Raw genomic sequence first — 19333 nt, forward strand, 5'->3', positions numbered from 1 at the left:
CCTCAGTTTGTTAGAGCGTTTAATTTTTGTCATATTAAGATTTTACTAGTACAATATTTGCATAAATGTTTGGGTTTGTTTAAGTATGACTATTTTAGTATTTTATTTGGATTATAATATGTATTGAAATATTTAGAAAATTTTAAATTAATATTTGGTATTTTATTTATATATATATATATATTTTAAAAATACAAGTATATAAATCTGTCTCAGTTTTGGTGACCAAAAAGCTCACATTTTTTGCTACCAAAATTTGGGTAGCATAAAGCGCACACTTTTTGCTACCAAATATATTTTGCTACCAAAATTTTGGTAGTAGAAAGCTCGCACTTTTTGTTACCAAATATAGTTTGCTAGCAGAAAGCTCACACTTTTTGCTACTAAATATATTTTGCTACCAAAATTTTAATTGCAGAAAGCTCACACTTTTTACTACCAAAAATCTTTTGCTACTGAAACTTTTGGTCCCTGAATATCATACATTTTGTTACCAAAAATTTTTTTTGGTAGCAAAATTTATTTGCTACCAAAATTTTGGTAACAAATACTTTCTGCTACCAAAATTTTTTGATAACAAAAACATTTTGTTACCAAAAACATGGCTTTTGGTTACTAAATTTTTGGTAATAAAAAATTCAAATTCTTGTAGTGAGTAGACGACAGTTAAAAACTGTCGTCACATATCTTGACATTTAACGACTCTAGATACGATGACAGTTTACCAAACCGTCACCATATCTTTTAACAATGATTTTTAACCAAAATCTTATCTCGATTATGTAGTAGTGACATGACTAAAATAAAATAAACCTATAAAATAGAGCCTTATTTGATCTTCACATCTTCAAGCTCTTGATCTATCTACAAGTAATTCAATTCTATAAGCTTGATCAAACTTCAATTTTTTCTTTATCAATCTTGAGTTGATCATAATTGATAATTAATTCACTTAAACACATTCAAGATGAATTGGTTAGTAATTACATAATCATGTGTTTATAATTGTTAAAATTGACACTAATTAAACCTTGGGCCAACAACTTTATCACAGAGTTATATTTCCAAATACACGGGAACAAATTAATTGAATGAACAATTATTTTATATAATTTAAAAATGCTTTTGGAGAAATAAACTTTCTAATTTCTGGTTTAAATATTTTATGCATGCAAATTATTGTTATTATACTTTATTATGTTAGAATATTCTGACTTAAGTATTTAGGACTTGGCTGTAATACTATTATATTAAGACTGGTTAGAATCTTAATAAGGTTTCCACGCGTAGTTTATGAAGTCGTGTTTCACAAATCTGCGCGACTGAACGCAAAGAAGATATTCAAATTAAGTTTTAAAAAAAGAAAAAAAAATCTCTTTGAAATTTTAAGAGTTGTTCTTTTGGAGTGTAATTTGAATGTAATTTTTAAATTGAATTTGAGTTATAACTTGAGTTGAAGTTAGAACTTGAATAAAGTTGAGTAAAATTGAATAAAGTTAAAACTTAAAAGAACGTGAATTTAAATAAAATTAAAACTTAAATTGTCTTTTTTTAAGTTTTTTAGACAAAAGAACCTGCCATAACCAAGCTTGCAACCCAAACTGACTAGAGGATTTTTGAGTTAAAATAAGTACAAGCCACAGTAAATAACAGCTCGGAAAGCTGAATCGTTACCCTCCTTCACTTTCTTGACTGTTGTTTCTGTCGGTTACAACATCCAACTTTCTTATACTCAAATTTTATTTAGCCACTGTAGTCAAGATATTTATCTATCTTTGATACAGTTTGATTAGAGAAAAAAATGTACTTTTACCATTCAAACCAAATTGTCTTGTGCTAATATTCTACAAACATGGTGTTGACCATAACAAACTAAATATAAAAGAAAAGTGCTACTAATATAATGCAAGCACCAGATGTATCATAATACATCAAAACTCCTCTAACATTATTGAAAGTTAAAAATGTCTAACTACTTTTGTCACGTAATAGTTCATTTTTATTCAAATGTATAATGATACGTCACCAACCATTATAAGTATAAAACAAAGACTCGATGTAAAATCTCTTGAAACTTTGTGAAAGAATTAATTAAGAAACCAAAATTAAGATGTTTAATAATAATTTGCCAGCTCCAAACAAGACATGCTAATAACAATATAGACGTAGAGCTAAACATACGTTTGCTACTGCAAGCTAACAAAATGATATTCGTCCTATGGAAATAAAACCTCACATACATAAAGTAGTAGATTCTACTAGGTTAGGTCTCACATATCTATTAACAGGACTTACATCATATGAATAGTGAGATTTTAACCCTATAAAAATGAATAAAGATGTTATCTGGTTCTTAACCTTTGATCAACGCCGTCTAGTATTTGAGACACCACATGTCCACACTGCTAGATGCTATTGAAGGCCCACATTTATAACAACATACCATTTTTTTTTTTTTTTCAGAAATGCTAGTATTACTCTTTTTTGTCACTCTATTTATAACTCTCTCTATTCATTGTATGATACGTAGACTTCACTATTTTTTTTTGTTTAAATAATAATATATCATATTAGTGGAGTCCATTTGACAAAAAAAATTATGCTAATATTTCTCTTTTTTTGAGGGAAATATAAAATCAAAGTTTTCAAAAAAAAAAAAAAAAGAACAAAAACAAAACTTTTTTATTATCACTAAATATACAACGAGAAAAGGGGAGAGATGCAATAACTTCAAGAAAAATGCACATTGTTTTTTATTTATCTAATCTAACAATATATAAAAGAGCTAAACTTCCTAAAAAAAAAAAAAAACAAAAACTCTTTTTTATAGGGCTGCCTTTTTTATTTTTTGAATCTTTTTTACATTTTAATTTTTTATGTATTTTTAATATATATTGTTCCTTTTTTTTTCCTTATAAGAGTAACTTTTTTTTACATACGTTCCTATTTATTTTTAATTAGTTAAATTTTTTTTATTCAAATGTATCTTTACTTAAACTTTTTGTCAATTGCTATCTTCACATTTTTTTTTAAATAAATATAAAAAACCTTAAATTATTATACAAATGAATTTCTCATTATTTAAGAAATAATTAACTTTTCAGATATTTTTAACATGGGAATAAGCTTTGCACGTTATAAAACTAGTTATGCATAAAAAAGTGGAACCCTATTTTATGCATGTCCTGCAAAATATGCAACTTGTGAGGCCGTTGTTCTGTGGGGGTCCACTCAGATCAACCATTAAGAATGGCCTTCTATCAGTGTAGGAAGTGCGCCATATTATCCTTATGCAGCGAAACAATACACTGAAACGGGAGTTTTTTGTTTTAAGATTTTTTATTTTTATTTTTTTTTGGGAGTTGAAGGAATTCGCCACCTCTTAATTTTGATGAGGCATGACGTCAAAAATTTAATTTTAATTTAATGAAAAACTAGATTTATCATACTACCTTGAAAATGTATTCTAAAAAAAAAAAAAGATTTATCACATTACCATGAAAATATAAGCTGATTAAACATATGTTACAGTTGAAAACCAACGTATACTAGGCCTTCTAATTCTCTACGAGGCTTAGATGAGACAGTCACGCAATTTAATATATGTAACAAGCCGGTCCAGAAAAGCTATTAAAGAAAATAAACAAGGAGAATTCAACAAGAGGATATGAAATTATTCAACTGTTAAATCAATATCATATCATATTAAATAAAATTGTATCTTTTACAATAATTAGGGCACCCGCTCATCTATAGTGCGTGGTTTTGAAAGATTATCTAATAAAATTAAAAGATTCACAAAATTGATAAAATCTAATGTAAATTTAATAATTTAAAATAGGACCTAAGGAACTTTCACACTTTACCTCAACGTTTTTTTAATACCGTTTTTTTTTTTTTTTTTTTTTCCTATAGTATAAAAAATTCTCACCAAGTAAATATGTCAATCCGAGGACAATAATATGAAAAATGACATTTATGTAAATAAATAAAAAATTGAAAAATTAAATAGAATCCCAACAAACCCTCACAATGAGAGTAATGGCCGTTGAAAATGACATCTATAATGAATCCAAAACCCTCCACCATCACTCCATTGTTATATTACACACTGCACACGCAGAGAGAGAGACGGAAAAAAAATAAATAAAAAAGCATTGAAATCAAGAGAAAAATATATACGGAGAAACCAGTGTATGTATGTATGTATGTACGTACGTATATATAGAGATATATGGAGTTATAGTGGGGGGAGAAAAATTTCTGATAACGTGTCTGACGTGAATTTTACATTACAACTTTGTAAATTTTAAACGTTGGGTGATGGATTTCTAAATTTGAAAAAATAACGGAGGTAGTTTCTTCGTATCTCGTCTTTGGACTTTGTTGATACTTTCGTTTTATTAGTATTGTTTTATGTTGTTTTATTATTTTGTTAGTTATGTAATAATGGATAATGGAGGTGGTTTTTTCGCTTTTTAATTTTATTAATGGGTGTTAGTATTCAATTAAATTTAATTTTATATTCGCTTGTGTCTTCATTATTTGAGATTTAGTCTTAACAAGTCTTGGTTACATTCAATTTTTATGTGCCTCCTACTGGTAGGACTAGCCTTCTACCGGTATGATCAGTTTTTTAACCGTTAGATCTACTCAAAATAAATCAGTTTTTGATATGCAGAACATACAGTTTCTGATATAGATCTGATGGCTGAAAATTTTCTGATCCTATCAAAAAAACTCTTTTTTTTTTTTAAGATAACATAATTTGTGAATTTTACAAATTGAAACTAATAAATGAGAGTTTCTCCTATAAGACCATAAAAATAAAATTACTGATAATATTATTTTTTCTAACTGTTTTTAACCATTAAATTTATATTAAAAATTATTTATTTTATATATATTTTTTAATCTCATTTAATTTTAATTAAATTTAACCATGGGAGAGTCCCTTAATAAATTAGTTGAAGTTGTAAGACACACCTTAGATGGAGCCATATACATTAGAGAAATTGATCACATAACAAGAAGTTTTGGGCTTAAGTCATCTTTACGTTAGCTCGTCTTTCTCTTTCCTCCCCCATTCTAACGTCCCCTCTCACTCAACACACTTTTCAACTCTCTCTCCCTCTCTCTCTCTAAAGCTCTGATCATATTGGACCAAAATCCCATTTCTGAGTCTCCGCAATTCCCTTTCCTTTCTGGGGTTTTCTGTTTCCTGCTTCCTGAGATTCTCAATCCGAAAACCTGCATTTTCGAAGGTTGTTATTATAATTTGTTTTGTATTTCTCTCTAAAAAAAAAAAAAAATTGTGTCTTCTGTTTCTCTGTGTTTGTGGGGGTGTTGGGGTTTGATTCTATGGCTGCGGGTCCTGAGATTTCCGGTGAGGCAGCAGCTGCGAAGAACGAGTCAAACTCGGAAGAAGTGAAGAAATCGGAAGAATCGGAATTCTGCAATGTGGAGAAACTGGTTGAGATGTTCACCAAACTCAACCCTTTAGCCAAAGAGTTTTTCCCTTCTTCTAAGCAAAACCGAAACCTGAACGATGACAATAACAACAATACCTTTTACCAATTCGATTCTTCCGAGGCCAACTACAAGCTGTCGGTGAACGACAATAACAGAAGGGTACTAATTTGATTGATCTCTATTTCAGTTCACCTCTTTTAATTTGAGTGATGACGAAATGGGTTTTTGGTTTTCCAAAAAAAGATTTTTTTTTTTTTTCAATTTCCTATTAATTTGGCAAAACTGAAAATTGGGTCCTCGTTCATTTGTTTTGAGGAAATGACAATTGAATTTATGATGGGTTTGTTGAGAATAAATTGGGTATCTTTTGCACTTTTTGTTCATTAATTCACCGTGCGTTGTTGGTTAAGTGATTGGATTCTGTATTAGAAAATGTTTAAATGGAAAAAAGGTATTGTAATTTGCTTTATCGAAGACATATTAGCTTTGCCTTTTCATTGTTTTTCTTTTTTAGCTCTGATTGTTGTTAATTATTGGTCTCTGGCTTTTTTTTTTTTTTTTTTTTTTTTTTTTTTTTTTTTTTTTTTGTTATTTCACTTTCTTTTCTTTACTTCATGATCGGTGAACATATTGGCTATGTGGGTATTGATTTTTACCTTTTGATTGCTTTTTGGTTTTTTATGTGTAAATTCTAGAATTGTGGCTTTCAAGATTTTATAGCTTAACTATAACGAAGTGCTTGATCGGGGTCTTTCTTTTTGTGAATTATTTTTATGGGCAATTGACGATAATTTTCTATGAACTTGCTAGTTGGTTGAGAAATAGAAAAAAAAGTATTGTTGAAAGTTATAGTTAGGTTGAGTTTTGCTTGGAGAAAAACTATTGACAAAATCCTTTTTCCTTTTCTTCTCTGAGTATAAGGATAATGCTTTAGAAAAGGATTTAAATATTATTGTTTTTTGATTTTCTATATTGATTTTACTTGCTGATTCTTTTTGGGTGTTATTTCCAGAGGAGAAACAATTTTAATCAGGGGAGGAGAAGGTTAAATGGAAGAAACTTTAGAGCTCAGCGAGAAAATAGTGTTAGACGAACTGTATATGTTTCTGATATTGATCAGCAGGTAATTGAGTTTGATATGGGTTTCTTTTTCTTCATTCATAGGCATTGCGAATAAACAATTAAGAGTTCAATGGTACTGTGTTCTGTATTTAGGTCACTGAAGAGAGGCTTGCTGCCTTATTTAGCGGTTGTGGACAAGTAAGTTAAATTCCTGGCTTTATGATTTTTGTTTTTATTGGGCACTTTGATCGGTAAGCAAAGTACTATCAACTTGCTGTGCTCAATTTAAGAAGCTGATTAATTGGATCTTTATGTTTGTCTGTTAGTTGAATGAATTGATATTCCAGACTAGATTTCTGCATTTTGTGCATACCTGAATGACATTGCACACTAGTACAGAGTCAAAGATTCTGTGTTTACTTCCCTCGATTTCCCGTCTTTAAAAGATTTTGCTCTATTAGATTGCTCTTACACTTGTTTGCTTCATTGGGGTACTTCTTGGCAATGCATATTCTCTTAAAACTTTGACTGCTTGTCAATATCGGTATAATATGGTCTAATTCTATAATAGGCTCAATTAAGAGAAGTATACTTATAAATGCTTTATTCCACTATGTTCACTCTCTAAGATGCAGCTGCTTGGCCATTGCATTTTCTTCCATCTGATTTCCGGTCAATAGTGCAGCTTCCTGGAGCGGATTTGCATTTTCCTTCATCTCATTTTTCATATCATATTCACCAGATACTGTTTCTTGAATCAGTTTCTATCGTGCAAATATAATTCATTAAGGACTTAAGGACCACATTTACTTGAACATAATGATGCATGTTAGAGAGTTTAGCCTGCACATCTTAATGGTCTTAGTGAAGTTCGGGTGGTCTATTTTTTGAGGTTAAGATTCATAGAAAGGTTAGCACTGCCTAGCATTTTTACCCATATAATTGATTGTCAACTTTCATATATTTTCTATTAATCTCAGATGGGGATGAAGATTATTCACACATTAACTCAATTTGGTTAACCTGTTTCTCTTTCTGCTCAATTTTTGTCCCATTCCCTTTATATTATCTTTGGAGATGCTGTCCTTTCTCATTAGTAATAGTAATTTGACCTGAAAATCTATCAGTTGAGAGGATAGATACTCTGATTAATATTGCTGGGAATAATGCAACTATCCGAAGATAATGATTTGCTTTTGGATGCACAAACCCAATGCAATATGATCTCTAAACCATGACCCCCCTCCACCACTTGGGTCGCCTGGGGTGTATTTTTCATCTTGGTAGAATTTGCTTTCCTTAAAGATTCTTATGCAATATGCTAACTTGCTAAAACTGTTCCATATTTAGACAAGTTCTGTATTCTTGGCATATTTTACTAGGAAGTTTTCATTTTTAGAGGTTACCTTGGGACGAGGTGGCTATTTGCTTGTATCGGTTATAGTGTTGCTTCCTGTACATTTATGTCTCAACCTAATTGAGCTGCTTCAGCTCAATTTATGCTACATTTGTCTTTTATGCACGTTCTTTATGAAGATTTTTCTTGGTGGCACATTCTGTCTCAGTTTCTCTAAATGCTGTTCATCTTTTTTGAAGCCAATATCTCATCCAGCATTCTTATCTGGAAATACGACTTGTATGTTCCTGTTATTTGATCTGTAACGGAGTGTCCAAAGAATATTTTGTTGGCTCACGTAGATATGCCTGGATTATGCCTCATGTTATCTGGAAACTTCTCTTAGACTCATATGGCTTAATATCTGCCATAATTTTAATTAAAGTTATGCTGCGATTCTCATAATTGAAGGTTGTTGATTGCCGCATTTGTGGTGATCCGCATTCGGTACTCCGTTTTGCATTTGTGGAGTTTGCTGATGAGCGTAAGTTCATATTTTTTTCCCGTCTCCCAACAATTAATTAAAGAAACATGTGAAAGCTGTTGTTTTTCTCAACTTTTCTTTAAGGTTGAATTTGTGTGAACAGACGGTGCAAGAGCAGCTCTAAATCTTGGTGGGACAGTGCTAGGATACTATCCAGTTAGGGTCTTACCTTCAAAAACTGCAATCCTTCCCGTGAATCCTACATTCCTTCCTCGAGTATAAATCTAGTAACTTGGTTGCTTTTGTTTATTTCTGCACAGTGATTGTACTGCATCTTTATTCTGTTTCAACCCTGTGACCACACTTCCTTAGGATTCACTCTGTAGAGAATTTGCCTAACTGATGTTTTGGTGTTTTACTGTTTGTGGTAAAATGCAGTCAGATGATGAACGGGAAATGTGTTCAAGGACTGTGTACTGTACAAATATTGATAAGAAGGTAGCCAATCAATTTTTCTTTTTTCACCACAACAATTGTTTGTTTCATTCTCATTGCATTTGTCTTAAGGTGGCCCGTGAGACTGGTTGTTATGTATTGCATTTGTAATCAACATTGAATAACTGCAGTTAACCACCTTCAGACTGAGACTATATTTCTCCAATTGCAGGTGTCTCAAACTGAAGTCAAGACTTTCTTTGAATCCGCTTGTGGGGAAGTAGGGACTCTCTGGAAGCATTTTTTAAGAATTTTATTTTGTTGTCTTCTGATTTAGTAATTACTTTTCTTTCCAGGTTACTCGTATAAGGCTTTTGGGGGATCATGTGCATTCAACTCGTATAGCTTTTGTTGAATTTGCCATGGTAAGTCAATGCTCAGTAATTGTGGGTACTGAAGAAGTGAAGATTGCATTGTCAAAACACTATTACAGTATTACGCCATGTTTATGATGCATTAAATACATTGTTCTTAGCTTCTTTCGTATTTACATCATTTCTGAACTCTCTGCGATTGAACGACATAATTTCGCATACATTCTGCGCATAGAAGCAGTTTCTTTAAAGGGATAAAGCATGAATGTTCCAGTCCCATACCAGTATTTGCATTAGTATTTCTGTCCCATTCTTATTGGTGAAGCAATTTTGTGGCTTACGGGGTCTTTGTTTTGATGAGCAGGCAGAAAGCGCTATAATTGCACTGAATTGTAGTGGAATGGTCTTGGGGACTCAACCTATAAGGTGCAGACAGAACAAGTTTTATCATCTAGATCTTCAACAACAACACAACATTGTTTGTATCTGATCCGTATTTCTTAATTTTGTAGGGTAAGTCCCTCAAAGACACCAGTGCGGGCTCGAGTTACTCGTCCACCGTTGCATTGACGAGTCCTCTATGTAAGGATTAGTCCCGCCCGCTTACCAATTGGAGAAAATTTGTTGGGTTTTAGTGGTTGATGAAACACCTTTCTTTCTTTCAATATGTCAATCTTTTTATTCAGCAACAATTGTTGTTCTGTTACTCTACACATCGGGACCTGCTTCACAATTTGAAGTTTTTACGGGATGGTTTCGATCTTAAGTATTTCACCTCTATTTTCTGCTGTGTTTTGGCAATATCATTTATGCAAGTGGATAATGCTAGTTTGGGTACAGGGGTTATGTTGAGAATATTATTTATCACACTAGTGCACGTTACACTGGAAAAGCATAATTACCATTATGGTTATTGGATAGACCTTGCTCTAAGAATTTTTCATTCAAGTTATCTTTTCTGTTTGATTTTTGTATCTCATTATGCATCTGGTGACTCGCCGCTTGCCTATTATCAAGTGCTTTTGTGCAAATTAATGCATGTTATCTGTTGTCACTTCATCTTTGGCATAAAAAATCTTGTCACTTCATTTCGATGTTGCTGATTGTTTAGGCTAATATTAGCTTTGTTAAGGCTTTTTGACTTGCATATAGCTTTCTGAATTCATTAATTAGCTCTAAAAAGCAAAAGGAATGCCTCTTCCATATTAGGGGAGCATACGCTAAACTTTTTAGGGGAAAAAAGAAGGAAAAAGAATTCTTTTTATACGAGTAGTGTTAGAAATCCCAACATGGCAATAGATTGTCACCTTCATATTTGTAGGTGCAATTTTTAATAGCATTATTCTCTTTTATATATCTGTGTGTTTTCATAAGCAATTGTGGGATTGACATTGATATGTAGTAGTATAGAGATTAATGTCAAATGTGGCGAGGAAATAAGGAATCTAGCTTGGTGGTGCATAAAGATGCGCTTAATTAGCACCATTGAGTTGTAGCTTTGTTCAAAGTGTTCAGTATGGTTCAAGATTCGGATGGTAGTGAGTACTTTTCCTCCCTCGGTCCCAACCTGTAAAGTCGGCCTGAACCACATTTAGAGTATATATATATATATATATATATATATACAGAATCACTTTTATGGCATTTATTCGGTCTTATCTAATATAGATTACCCGACGAACAGTTTAACTTTGTTGCTCTAAAGGAGAATTCTGTGATAGGATATGAAAAAAAATGCTTTACATGTACAATATAATTCTAAACCGTTGAGTATTTTAAGATAATATTAGCTAAAAAAGTAGGATAACTTAATGGAACTTGATTAGAGAACTAAATTCTATCAGTGGGGTAACAACCCAGGTAGGAAAAGGAACGTAATAGTTGCCCAAAGGCAATACTTTTCTAATCTTATAGAAAATTTCATCCAAAATTCTACTTTAAAAGAAGCAACCCTTGGTCAGAATATTTAGCGGAGAAAAAAAAAAAAAAAAGTCAGAACCTTGTGTTGCATGAGAAATGCATTTTGCCTCGAGTGGAATCTTCTCTCACTCTTAAGGGACTGGGTCATGAACAAAAAAGCCATTTCCTGATGATAAGATTTAAAACTAAACATCAAGCTCTCTCTCACATACAATAATATATCCAAGTCCGATTAGAATCAAAGGTCTCCAAGGAGTTCCATAATAGATTCTGAAAAAAAGGGCAGAGCTACAAGCATGAAGGAGGGCTTTGTTTGCCAAAAGAGAAGCCATTGACATGAGAACAATGTGAGCTTGGAGCTCTTCCTGAACCGTGATAAGACAAATTGATGTTCCCCAGCACTATGTTATTGCACGGCGCGCTTTCGCTGCATTGCAGAGTGACGGCAACCTCTGAACTCGAAGTTCCCCAGATGTTCTTGTACACCACGTTGCTGATTTGCACATGAGAAGAAGCCTATACGTAGAGAAGTTTAAAAAGAAGGAAAAAAAAAAAGAATGCCAGTTAGGAATCAAGTTTTATTTCGCACTGGAAACATCCAAAATACTATTAAGAAGAGTTGGGAAATAATTCACTTTCACAACAATATTCAGAAACATGAAATCGAAATAATGCAAGAGAAGTTTAACAATTTTCACCATGGTAATCACTTTTATTCATTTCCAGAATTCTAGCGTGGTCTACACAACAGTTTAGACTATGTGACAGAGTGTGATTATATCTAAAATAGCTTCTGTAGCAAGAAAAAAAAATGACTAAAGTAACATCAAGTAGCTTTTGATGTTTACCACAGAGTAATTAAGCTCGATTTGCTGATCCATTGACTAAGCCTAATCTTTATGTATACATGTTTATTTAATTACTTGTTATTTATCTATAACCATGAACAGTGTAGAAATATCCAAGTCTAAAGTATTTCGAAAATACAATAATATATGAGTGCTTAATTAATATGGCCATTTAGAAAGTAGTTAAGGCTTTTAAGTTTCAAAAGATACTTTTAGAAGAGTTTGGATGATTTGGTAGAAGAGTTTACTGAGTTAGTCAAAAGCGGATTGATCTTTTACATATTAGCAGAATGTTCCTCAAGTACTGACTCAAAAATTAGAGTTTTATGCTTTCAAATATATATAAAAATATATGTACACACACACACACAACTAAAGAAAAAAGAAAACAACATAATTAAAAAAACCTTAGTTGTAAATCAAAACTAAGAGTCAAATAAGTAAGTTTGGTAATTTAGCTAAGAAAAAAATAAATAAATAAGAAAAACCAAGGTTAGTACCTTTCATATTCTAAAAACTTACATTCAAGCTAGCTATAAAGTATCATCATCTTTTAACATGTTGGCCTATGTATTCTATTTCTATATAAAATATTAAAAGCTAAAGAAATTAGAAACATACCTTCTGATTGCAAGCACCGTGGGGGCAATAATTCTGATCAATAGTGATGGGATTAAGAACATTGTCCATCACAATATCTTCAAACAGAAAACCAGAAGCCGTACTAGCATAATCAGTAGCCCAAGTCTTGATTCTAACTCCATTGCTAGTTTCCCTCAGACTAGAATTCCTCACTATCACTCCCCTCACGTCCTTCTCGTCCACGTACTTTCCCAGGCTCCCCACGCTGATCCCGTGGCCGGGCCCGCACACGACCTCCGATATTCGGATGTCGGAGCTGCCGGGGAGGACCGATACGCAGTCGTCACCGGTCCCGATGGTGGCACGTGAGATCCCCACGTGGCGAGACGTCCCGATCTTGATCCCGTCCGTGTTGGGGCTGTCGGACGGGGCCGAGATCTGGACCTTGGTGATGTTGAGGTTTTCGCATCCGAAGATAGTGAAGTGAGTGCTTTTGCTGTCGATGGATTTCAGGTGGTGAATTCTCGCGTTCGACACGAAGTCGAATCTCATCGTCTGCAAAGTTTTAGTTTATTTTTTTCATCAGTTTGTTGTGACACATGCATGACATGACACAGAACATGAATTTGTAACCTCGGAAAAAAAATAATAAAGCAAAAATAAGAAAAAGAAAGGGATATTTATATTTTTATGCCTCGTGTTTTGAGTTTATTTAAAATCTTTTTAGTTTTTAATTATACATGCAAATTAAATTTAATATCCAAATTTATACATTTTCACAATCAGTTCTCGATTTTAATCATAAAAATACGTAAAATACCCTTAAATGAAAACATATAAAAACAAAAAAAAAACTTTAAACTTATAATTTTGACCTCTAAAATATGTAAAATACCATTCAAATGTTTTTTTTATGTTATTAATTTTAAATTATTATAATATTAGAAAGACGTGGACATTTAGTTCATGGATTCAGAATCATGATGCAGAATTATTATCAATTTACGTGTGTTTTTTATGAGAGAAAATACTGTAGTGAACCACAAACCATGATTCGAATTATGGCATGAATCTAGCAACCAAACAACCTAGTGTTTTCCTTTTTTTAAGGATAGTTTAATCATTTTAAAGGTCAAATCATTTATTGACTAAAATAAGACATAGATTTATATATTAAATCTAATTTGAAGGTATATATTTCGTGAGATTAAAAACCTCATTATAGATTTTGAATAAACTTAAAACACAACATATAAAAAGGTGAATATCCTGAAAAGAAACCATGCAAAAATTTGCTCGTTTCCCATAATTGTACCTAAAATTTAAAATCACAACGGATTTCTGTCATTTAGAGTGTTATTTATCCTAACGTAACATCAAGAACATCTAAAATTTAAAATACCTCAAAAATTTAAATTGTCTTTAGAGCTGTTTTCACAACATATACTTCAATGGCTAGGTATGAAACGATATATATATACGGATTATATCTTGCAATATATTGTAATTACGTATACTGGCAGAGGTAAGTGAGGCCCCGGGGAAGGGATGCCCCCTCGATTTTTTATTTTTAATTTTTACTATATTAAATTTTCAATTTTTTTTTCATATATGCCCCCTTCATTTAAAAAAAATCAAATATATCTCCACTAAATCAAAACTCAATAATTTTCTTTTACTTTTTAATTTTTATGATTGTTCTGTCGATCTTTTTCTATTAAATCTTATACCTAATTGAGTTATTTTCCCTCAAAATTACTCTCATTAAAACATTAATTTTTTATTTTCTAAATTTATCCCTTATAAAATATTTTTTATATAGTATTTATTATATCAAAGGTGACCTTTATTAAAAAAAATATTTGACCCATTAAAATACTTTTTCTCAAATCTTTCTTCAAAAGTTATTTTCACTTATCAAAAAATTCAATATACTGATCAATATACACATGTGGAACATGCTTCTAACTATCTAGTTAATAATATTAAGAGTTGATATTATTAGATTTTTAAGCTTTTTTTTTTTTTTTTTTACATTTTTTTAGATATGCCACCGGCAAACAAAATCCTTGTCTCAACCACTGATTATGTACACATTCTTAGTTTCTTTGAAATTTTGTCTTTTTTTTTTTGGGAAGATTTAATATATTTATATATGAACAATTAATTATGATATTTTATATGTTTTGAACTATGATTATGAAATTTTAAGCAGAAACTTTAGGTACGTAAATGACTTTATATTGAAGGGAGATCTGTTACCTAATGGGACATTTTAAGCTTAAGGTAAAACTATAAAAAGTGAGCTTATTTATGTATTTGTTTATTTATTTATATATAAAAAAAAAGACTCATTAGAGGAAAGTTTAGCTGATCTACGATGTCATGGATAAAGGAATAATAACTTACAGTGGGAAGAGTTTGGCAATTGGCGTTCGTTCCACAGTCATTAAGCGGCCAAGATGCTGCTCCTTGGCCGTCCACGGTGCCGCCTCCTCCGACACCCAATCCTTTGACGTTTCGGAAGTTTATCCATTTCTCAGCACTGTAAAAGCCTGCTTGTGCAGCTTCACTTGGAGCCTTTAGAGTGCCCCTAATAACAAAGGCCATATGACCTTCGCAAGGACCTATGAACTCCACTGGGTACAACATGTACGTTCCCTGTGGTATTAAAACCCTAGCCTTTCCCTCCCATTCACATGCCTCTCTCCAAGCTCTCAAAAAAGCCTAAAAATTAATCCCATAAGAAATCCACAAAAGATGTTAAAAACTATACCATCACAAAAAATGTATTTATTACTACTACTACTATTATTATCATCATCATCATCATCATTATTATTATTATTATTATTATTATTATTGAATTGGTTTGGTGGTGTATCACTGAATGAGTAAAATCAATTTGATCAATAATATAACAAACTATTAATAAATCATTGATATATAAACCAATTCATCACTGATAAACCATGGTATATCTAGTGATTGACCACTATAAAAAAAAAAAGAGAAAAGGTCATTTCTCTTAGAAAAAAGTTCAGTCATTTTTCTAAAGAAAAAAAAAAAGTTTGGCTGTTAATTTAAAATGAGTACTGAACAAAACTGGCGATTCACCTAATTTTCCGATATCATTATTATGTGATTGGAAAATAAACAGAAATTACAGAAAACCAAATCTTAAAAAGAAAAATAATGCGAGCCTACACAATTACCTTGCTATTGTCTGTTTTTCCGTTTGCAATGGCACCATAGTCCATCACATTGAAAACCTTGGGCTTAGCTCTAGACTCGGCTATGGAGCAAACCATGTATGACAAGAAAATGATCAGCAAGAAAGCTCTACCGAAAGAAAATAACAAGCTGCCTTGATCCATTCTTTCTTTCTTGCTTGATCTCGATTCTTTCTTTCTTTCTTTCTTTCTTTCTTTCTTTCTTTCTTTCTTCTTATTGGTCTGTTATGGTTTTATTTAGGTCTCTTTAGTCCCTTATATACAGAAAATACACACTGTAATTGATCACTTTGATATGTGATCAAATGGGTAAGAGATCTGCTTCCAGATACCCGCTAAAAAGTTTGTTTTATTAGTATAATATATATATATATATGACTTGGTGTATGATCTTGTGCCTGTTTTGACAGATATTGTTAGCGAGTGAAATTTTTTTTTTTTCTGCTTTTAGCGGATGAAACAAGAAAGTATATAAATGTTCTATATACGAAAAGGTTATAATATAAAGATAGTGCTTTTAACGGTTTATGTGTATATTATGTATTGACGGACCTACCATGAATAGTAAAAACTAAAAACTAGGTAATTTGATTAGGAAAGTACAAATGAGTACAAGAAAAGGCATGATGGAGTTTGCTGAGATGTAATTTAGCTTTTCCGGTGATCATGATTGTTATCACGAGAATCATATAAACAAAGAAACTTTTTAATATAGTTATAATTATAATGCTTTATAGGAAACAAATCAAGGATATAATTATATTGGATTTATAGGTAGAACAAGAAGGGAAAAGGGAAGAAATTTAAAAGACAGACTTAATTAAGAACAAAACAAGTAATTTTTGTGATAATTCTGGAGTTAGCCTTATATTGCTTGATTTTCTATTATTGTGTAAGGAGTTGAGCGTACATTTAAAACTCTGTAGAGCTTTAACTTCACCCGGGCAAATCAATAGCATATACAGAATGTGAGGGTGTTGACATTTGACAATTTATTGAGCTGGAAGATCTATCTGTCCAATCCCCTAAAAAAAAAAAAAAAATCTATTTGTTCAAAGGTGTTTAAGCCTCAGCCCCTTTGCTATCAAACAAAAAAACAAAAAAATTTAAGTCGCGGTATTTAATGTTATTTTATTATATACACACAAATTATGACTAGATCTTTACAAAACTTTTGTAGAAACCAAAACTTCATTTCACTACAAAATTTGAGACCAAAATATTTTTGGTCGCAAAAGGTGGTTCTCTGCGACCAAAGTTTGGTCGCTAAGAATTAGTACTTGAGATGAAATATCAGCGACCAAATTTGGTTGCTAAAGCGTAAGAAAAGGCGACCAAAAATTTTTTGATCTCAAGTAATGAATATTTTACGACCAAATCAAAATTGGTCATGGAAAACATGAAAACGGAAAAAATTCGTTTTCAAAAACAAGAGAAAAAAAGAGAAAATGAAAACAGTGTTTTCAGTTTTAATTTTAGAAAATTTTAGGCCAAACACGTTTTCTGTATGCATTTTTAATTTTTTTTCTCGAAAACAGTGAAAAATGGAAATGAGACGGGAAACAAATATGCCCTACTTTTTTGCGACCAAAACTTGGTCGCAGAAAAGACATTGGGCAAAATTTTCATTTTGCACCTGATTATTTAGAATTTTCATTTTCATTGTTGGGTCTGGTAGATCTAAGGAGTATGAAGTGTCGAGGATGCATACGCATAAACTAATTTGATTTCTCATTGTTGTGATTAGAGGGCGAAGGTAGATAGCACATGGGGCATTGCAGTGCTAGATCTCCCAAGAAGAGTCCTGCAAAACCAAAAAAATAAATAAATAAATAAAATCATTCAAAAAGTAAATCATTATTCAATAAAAAATCTCAAAGTGCTAAATGAATAAAAGGTTGGATAGAGATGACCTTTGGTGGCAAGGTATCAGCTTCTTCTAACAAGCCTTCATATGCGGTAGGATGTCCAATATGGTCTAAGGTATATGCCATTGTATGGTCTTTGCTTTATCTAAGATGGCTTTCTTTAGACCCTATACTTCCTTAGATATGGTTGTGTTCTTGCCAATTGCGATTAACTGAATGGCCGTGTTGAAACGCCAGTCATGATGACTGTAGTGGCTATGACTATTGCATGGGGAGTTCCAATCGGTTGAAAAGTCATCTTCGGGTCACCAATCATCAGCGCACCAGGTCGCCAAAGTGCAAGTGGTCATATTACTATGTGTTGGGGCAATGGTGGCAATGGTCACAGTGATTGAAGCTGTTGGAATTTGCCTTTGAGGTATTGTTTCGAAAGGAATCCACTCGAAAGGGAATGGCCTAGAGTGGGTTGATTCGAGAATAGTTTCTTTGAAAGTCATCATCACCATGGTAAGTAAAGGTGTCTAATGGATCGGGTGATAAAGTATTGATGAGGTAGGTATGTGATGCGATAGGTGGAGCACAAGGGAAACCGACGCAACATTCAAGAGATCTATTGAGACTACCAAGTGGTCTGGTGACAAGGCTTAAAGTCAAACACTTCAAGGAAGCATTGAACGGGCTGGTTCAATAAGTTGGAGATACGGCAAACACATGGAGACCCAACACAAGTCCAATTCTGAATGAAGAGAACCTAATCACCATGATTAAGGTTCTAGAAGATTCAAGTTAAAGTGCAAAGAGCTTAACGAGGGCTGGCCGAATAAGAGCCTAGAAGGGGCTGGTCGAATTGGGCCTAGGGGAAAAGCTTTGTGGCCGAATTGGCATTGGGTTAGAATAGATAGGGTTTTGCCGAGTTTGGGCTTTAGGCTTAGGTAATTAGATGTTTTACTTTTTCATTAGGGTTAAAATCGCATCAACTATAAATAGGAATGTACAAACACGTTTTTGAATTAATTGATGAATTATTATTGATATTGAGGTTTCTCATATTCGTGCTTCTTTGTTCTTGAGAAGACTTTGAACTTATCAAGTATTGTTCTTGTGGCGTTCAAACAATTGGACTTATCATTGAGATTAACGGGTGTTTCTTAATAATCTTGGTGTGGCGTTCTTCAACCTTCGTAGTTCTTGATTCGTGTCTTGATAGACAACGGGTTAAGGCTCAACAATCTTGCGTCTTGAAGTTCTTGGGGTTGTGATCCGCGTTTGGTCTTGGGTCTTGTCGTGTTATTGACGAGGTTCATATCAGTTGGTATCAGAGCTTTGGTTCCAAGGCAAGTTTGACTATCTTTAATTATTTTCCTAGTGTCTTAGGGTTTCAATTTGATTTCTTTCTTTTGTTCTTGTTTTGATTTGAGATTTCCACAAATATTAAAAAAAAAAAAATCAGGTTCCTAGGGTTTCTTGAGGCCGAACATCTTGCTGAGGTCGATTATCCTCTAGGGTTCTTTTCCTTGTTAAGGTCGAATTTCCTATTCTTAAAAAAATAAAAAAAGTGTCGGAATTCATAGGGTCCGAATTTAAGATAGAGCTTCTAAAATCCTTCTTTCCTTCTTGCTATCTTTGGCCAAATTTAGGATAGAGCTTTTCCTAGACCTAGTTGGAACTCAATTAGGTTTTCCTTCCTTGTTGCTATCCTTTGGCCGAAAAACTTCATAA

At 32.4% G+C, this 19333-nt stretch overlaps 2 protein-coding genes across 2 annotated transcripts; one reads left to right on the plus strand and one right to left on the minus strand.

The window, feature by feature from the left end:
• Positions 1-5047: 5047 nt before the first annotated feature.
• LOC21407340 (polyadenylate-binding protein-interacting protein 8) lies at positions 5048-10081 on the plus strand. Its single transcript, XM_010094409.2, has 10 exons — positions 5048-5631; positions 6485-6595; positions 6688-6732; positions 8342-8414; positions 8518-8630; positions 8793-8852; positions 9022-9069; positions 9146-9214; positions 9528-9589; positions 9676-10081. The coding sequence occupies exons 1-10, from the start codon at positions 5362-5364 to the stop codon at positions 9731-9733; spliced, it is 909 nt and encodes a 302-aa protein (XP_010092711.1). The 5' UTR covers positions 5048-5361; the 3' UTR covers positions 9734-10081.
• Positions 10082-11371: 1290 nt separating this feature from the next.
• Positions 11372-15824, minus strand: LOC21407341 (exopolygalacturonase). The gene is made up of 4 exons (XM_010094410.2): positions 15729-15824; positions 14923-15240; positions 12553-13068; positions 11372-11599 (listed from the first exon to the last, which is right to left on the minus strand). Exons 1-4 carry the CDS (start codon positions 15822-15824, stop codon positions 11372-11374), a joined length of 1158 nt encoding a protein of 385 aa, XP_010092712.2.
• Between the last annotated feature and the right edge of the window lie 3509 nt (positions 15825-19333).

This window comes from Morus notabilis, unplaced genomic scaffold (assembly GCF_000414095.1).
Source record: "Morus notabilis unplaced genomic scaffold, ASM41409v2 Scaffold98, whole genome shotgun sequence".
Classification (NCBI taxonomy): domain Eukaryota; kingdom Viridiplantae; phylum Streptophyta; class Magnoliopsida; order Rosales; family Moraceae; genus Morus; species Morus notabilis.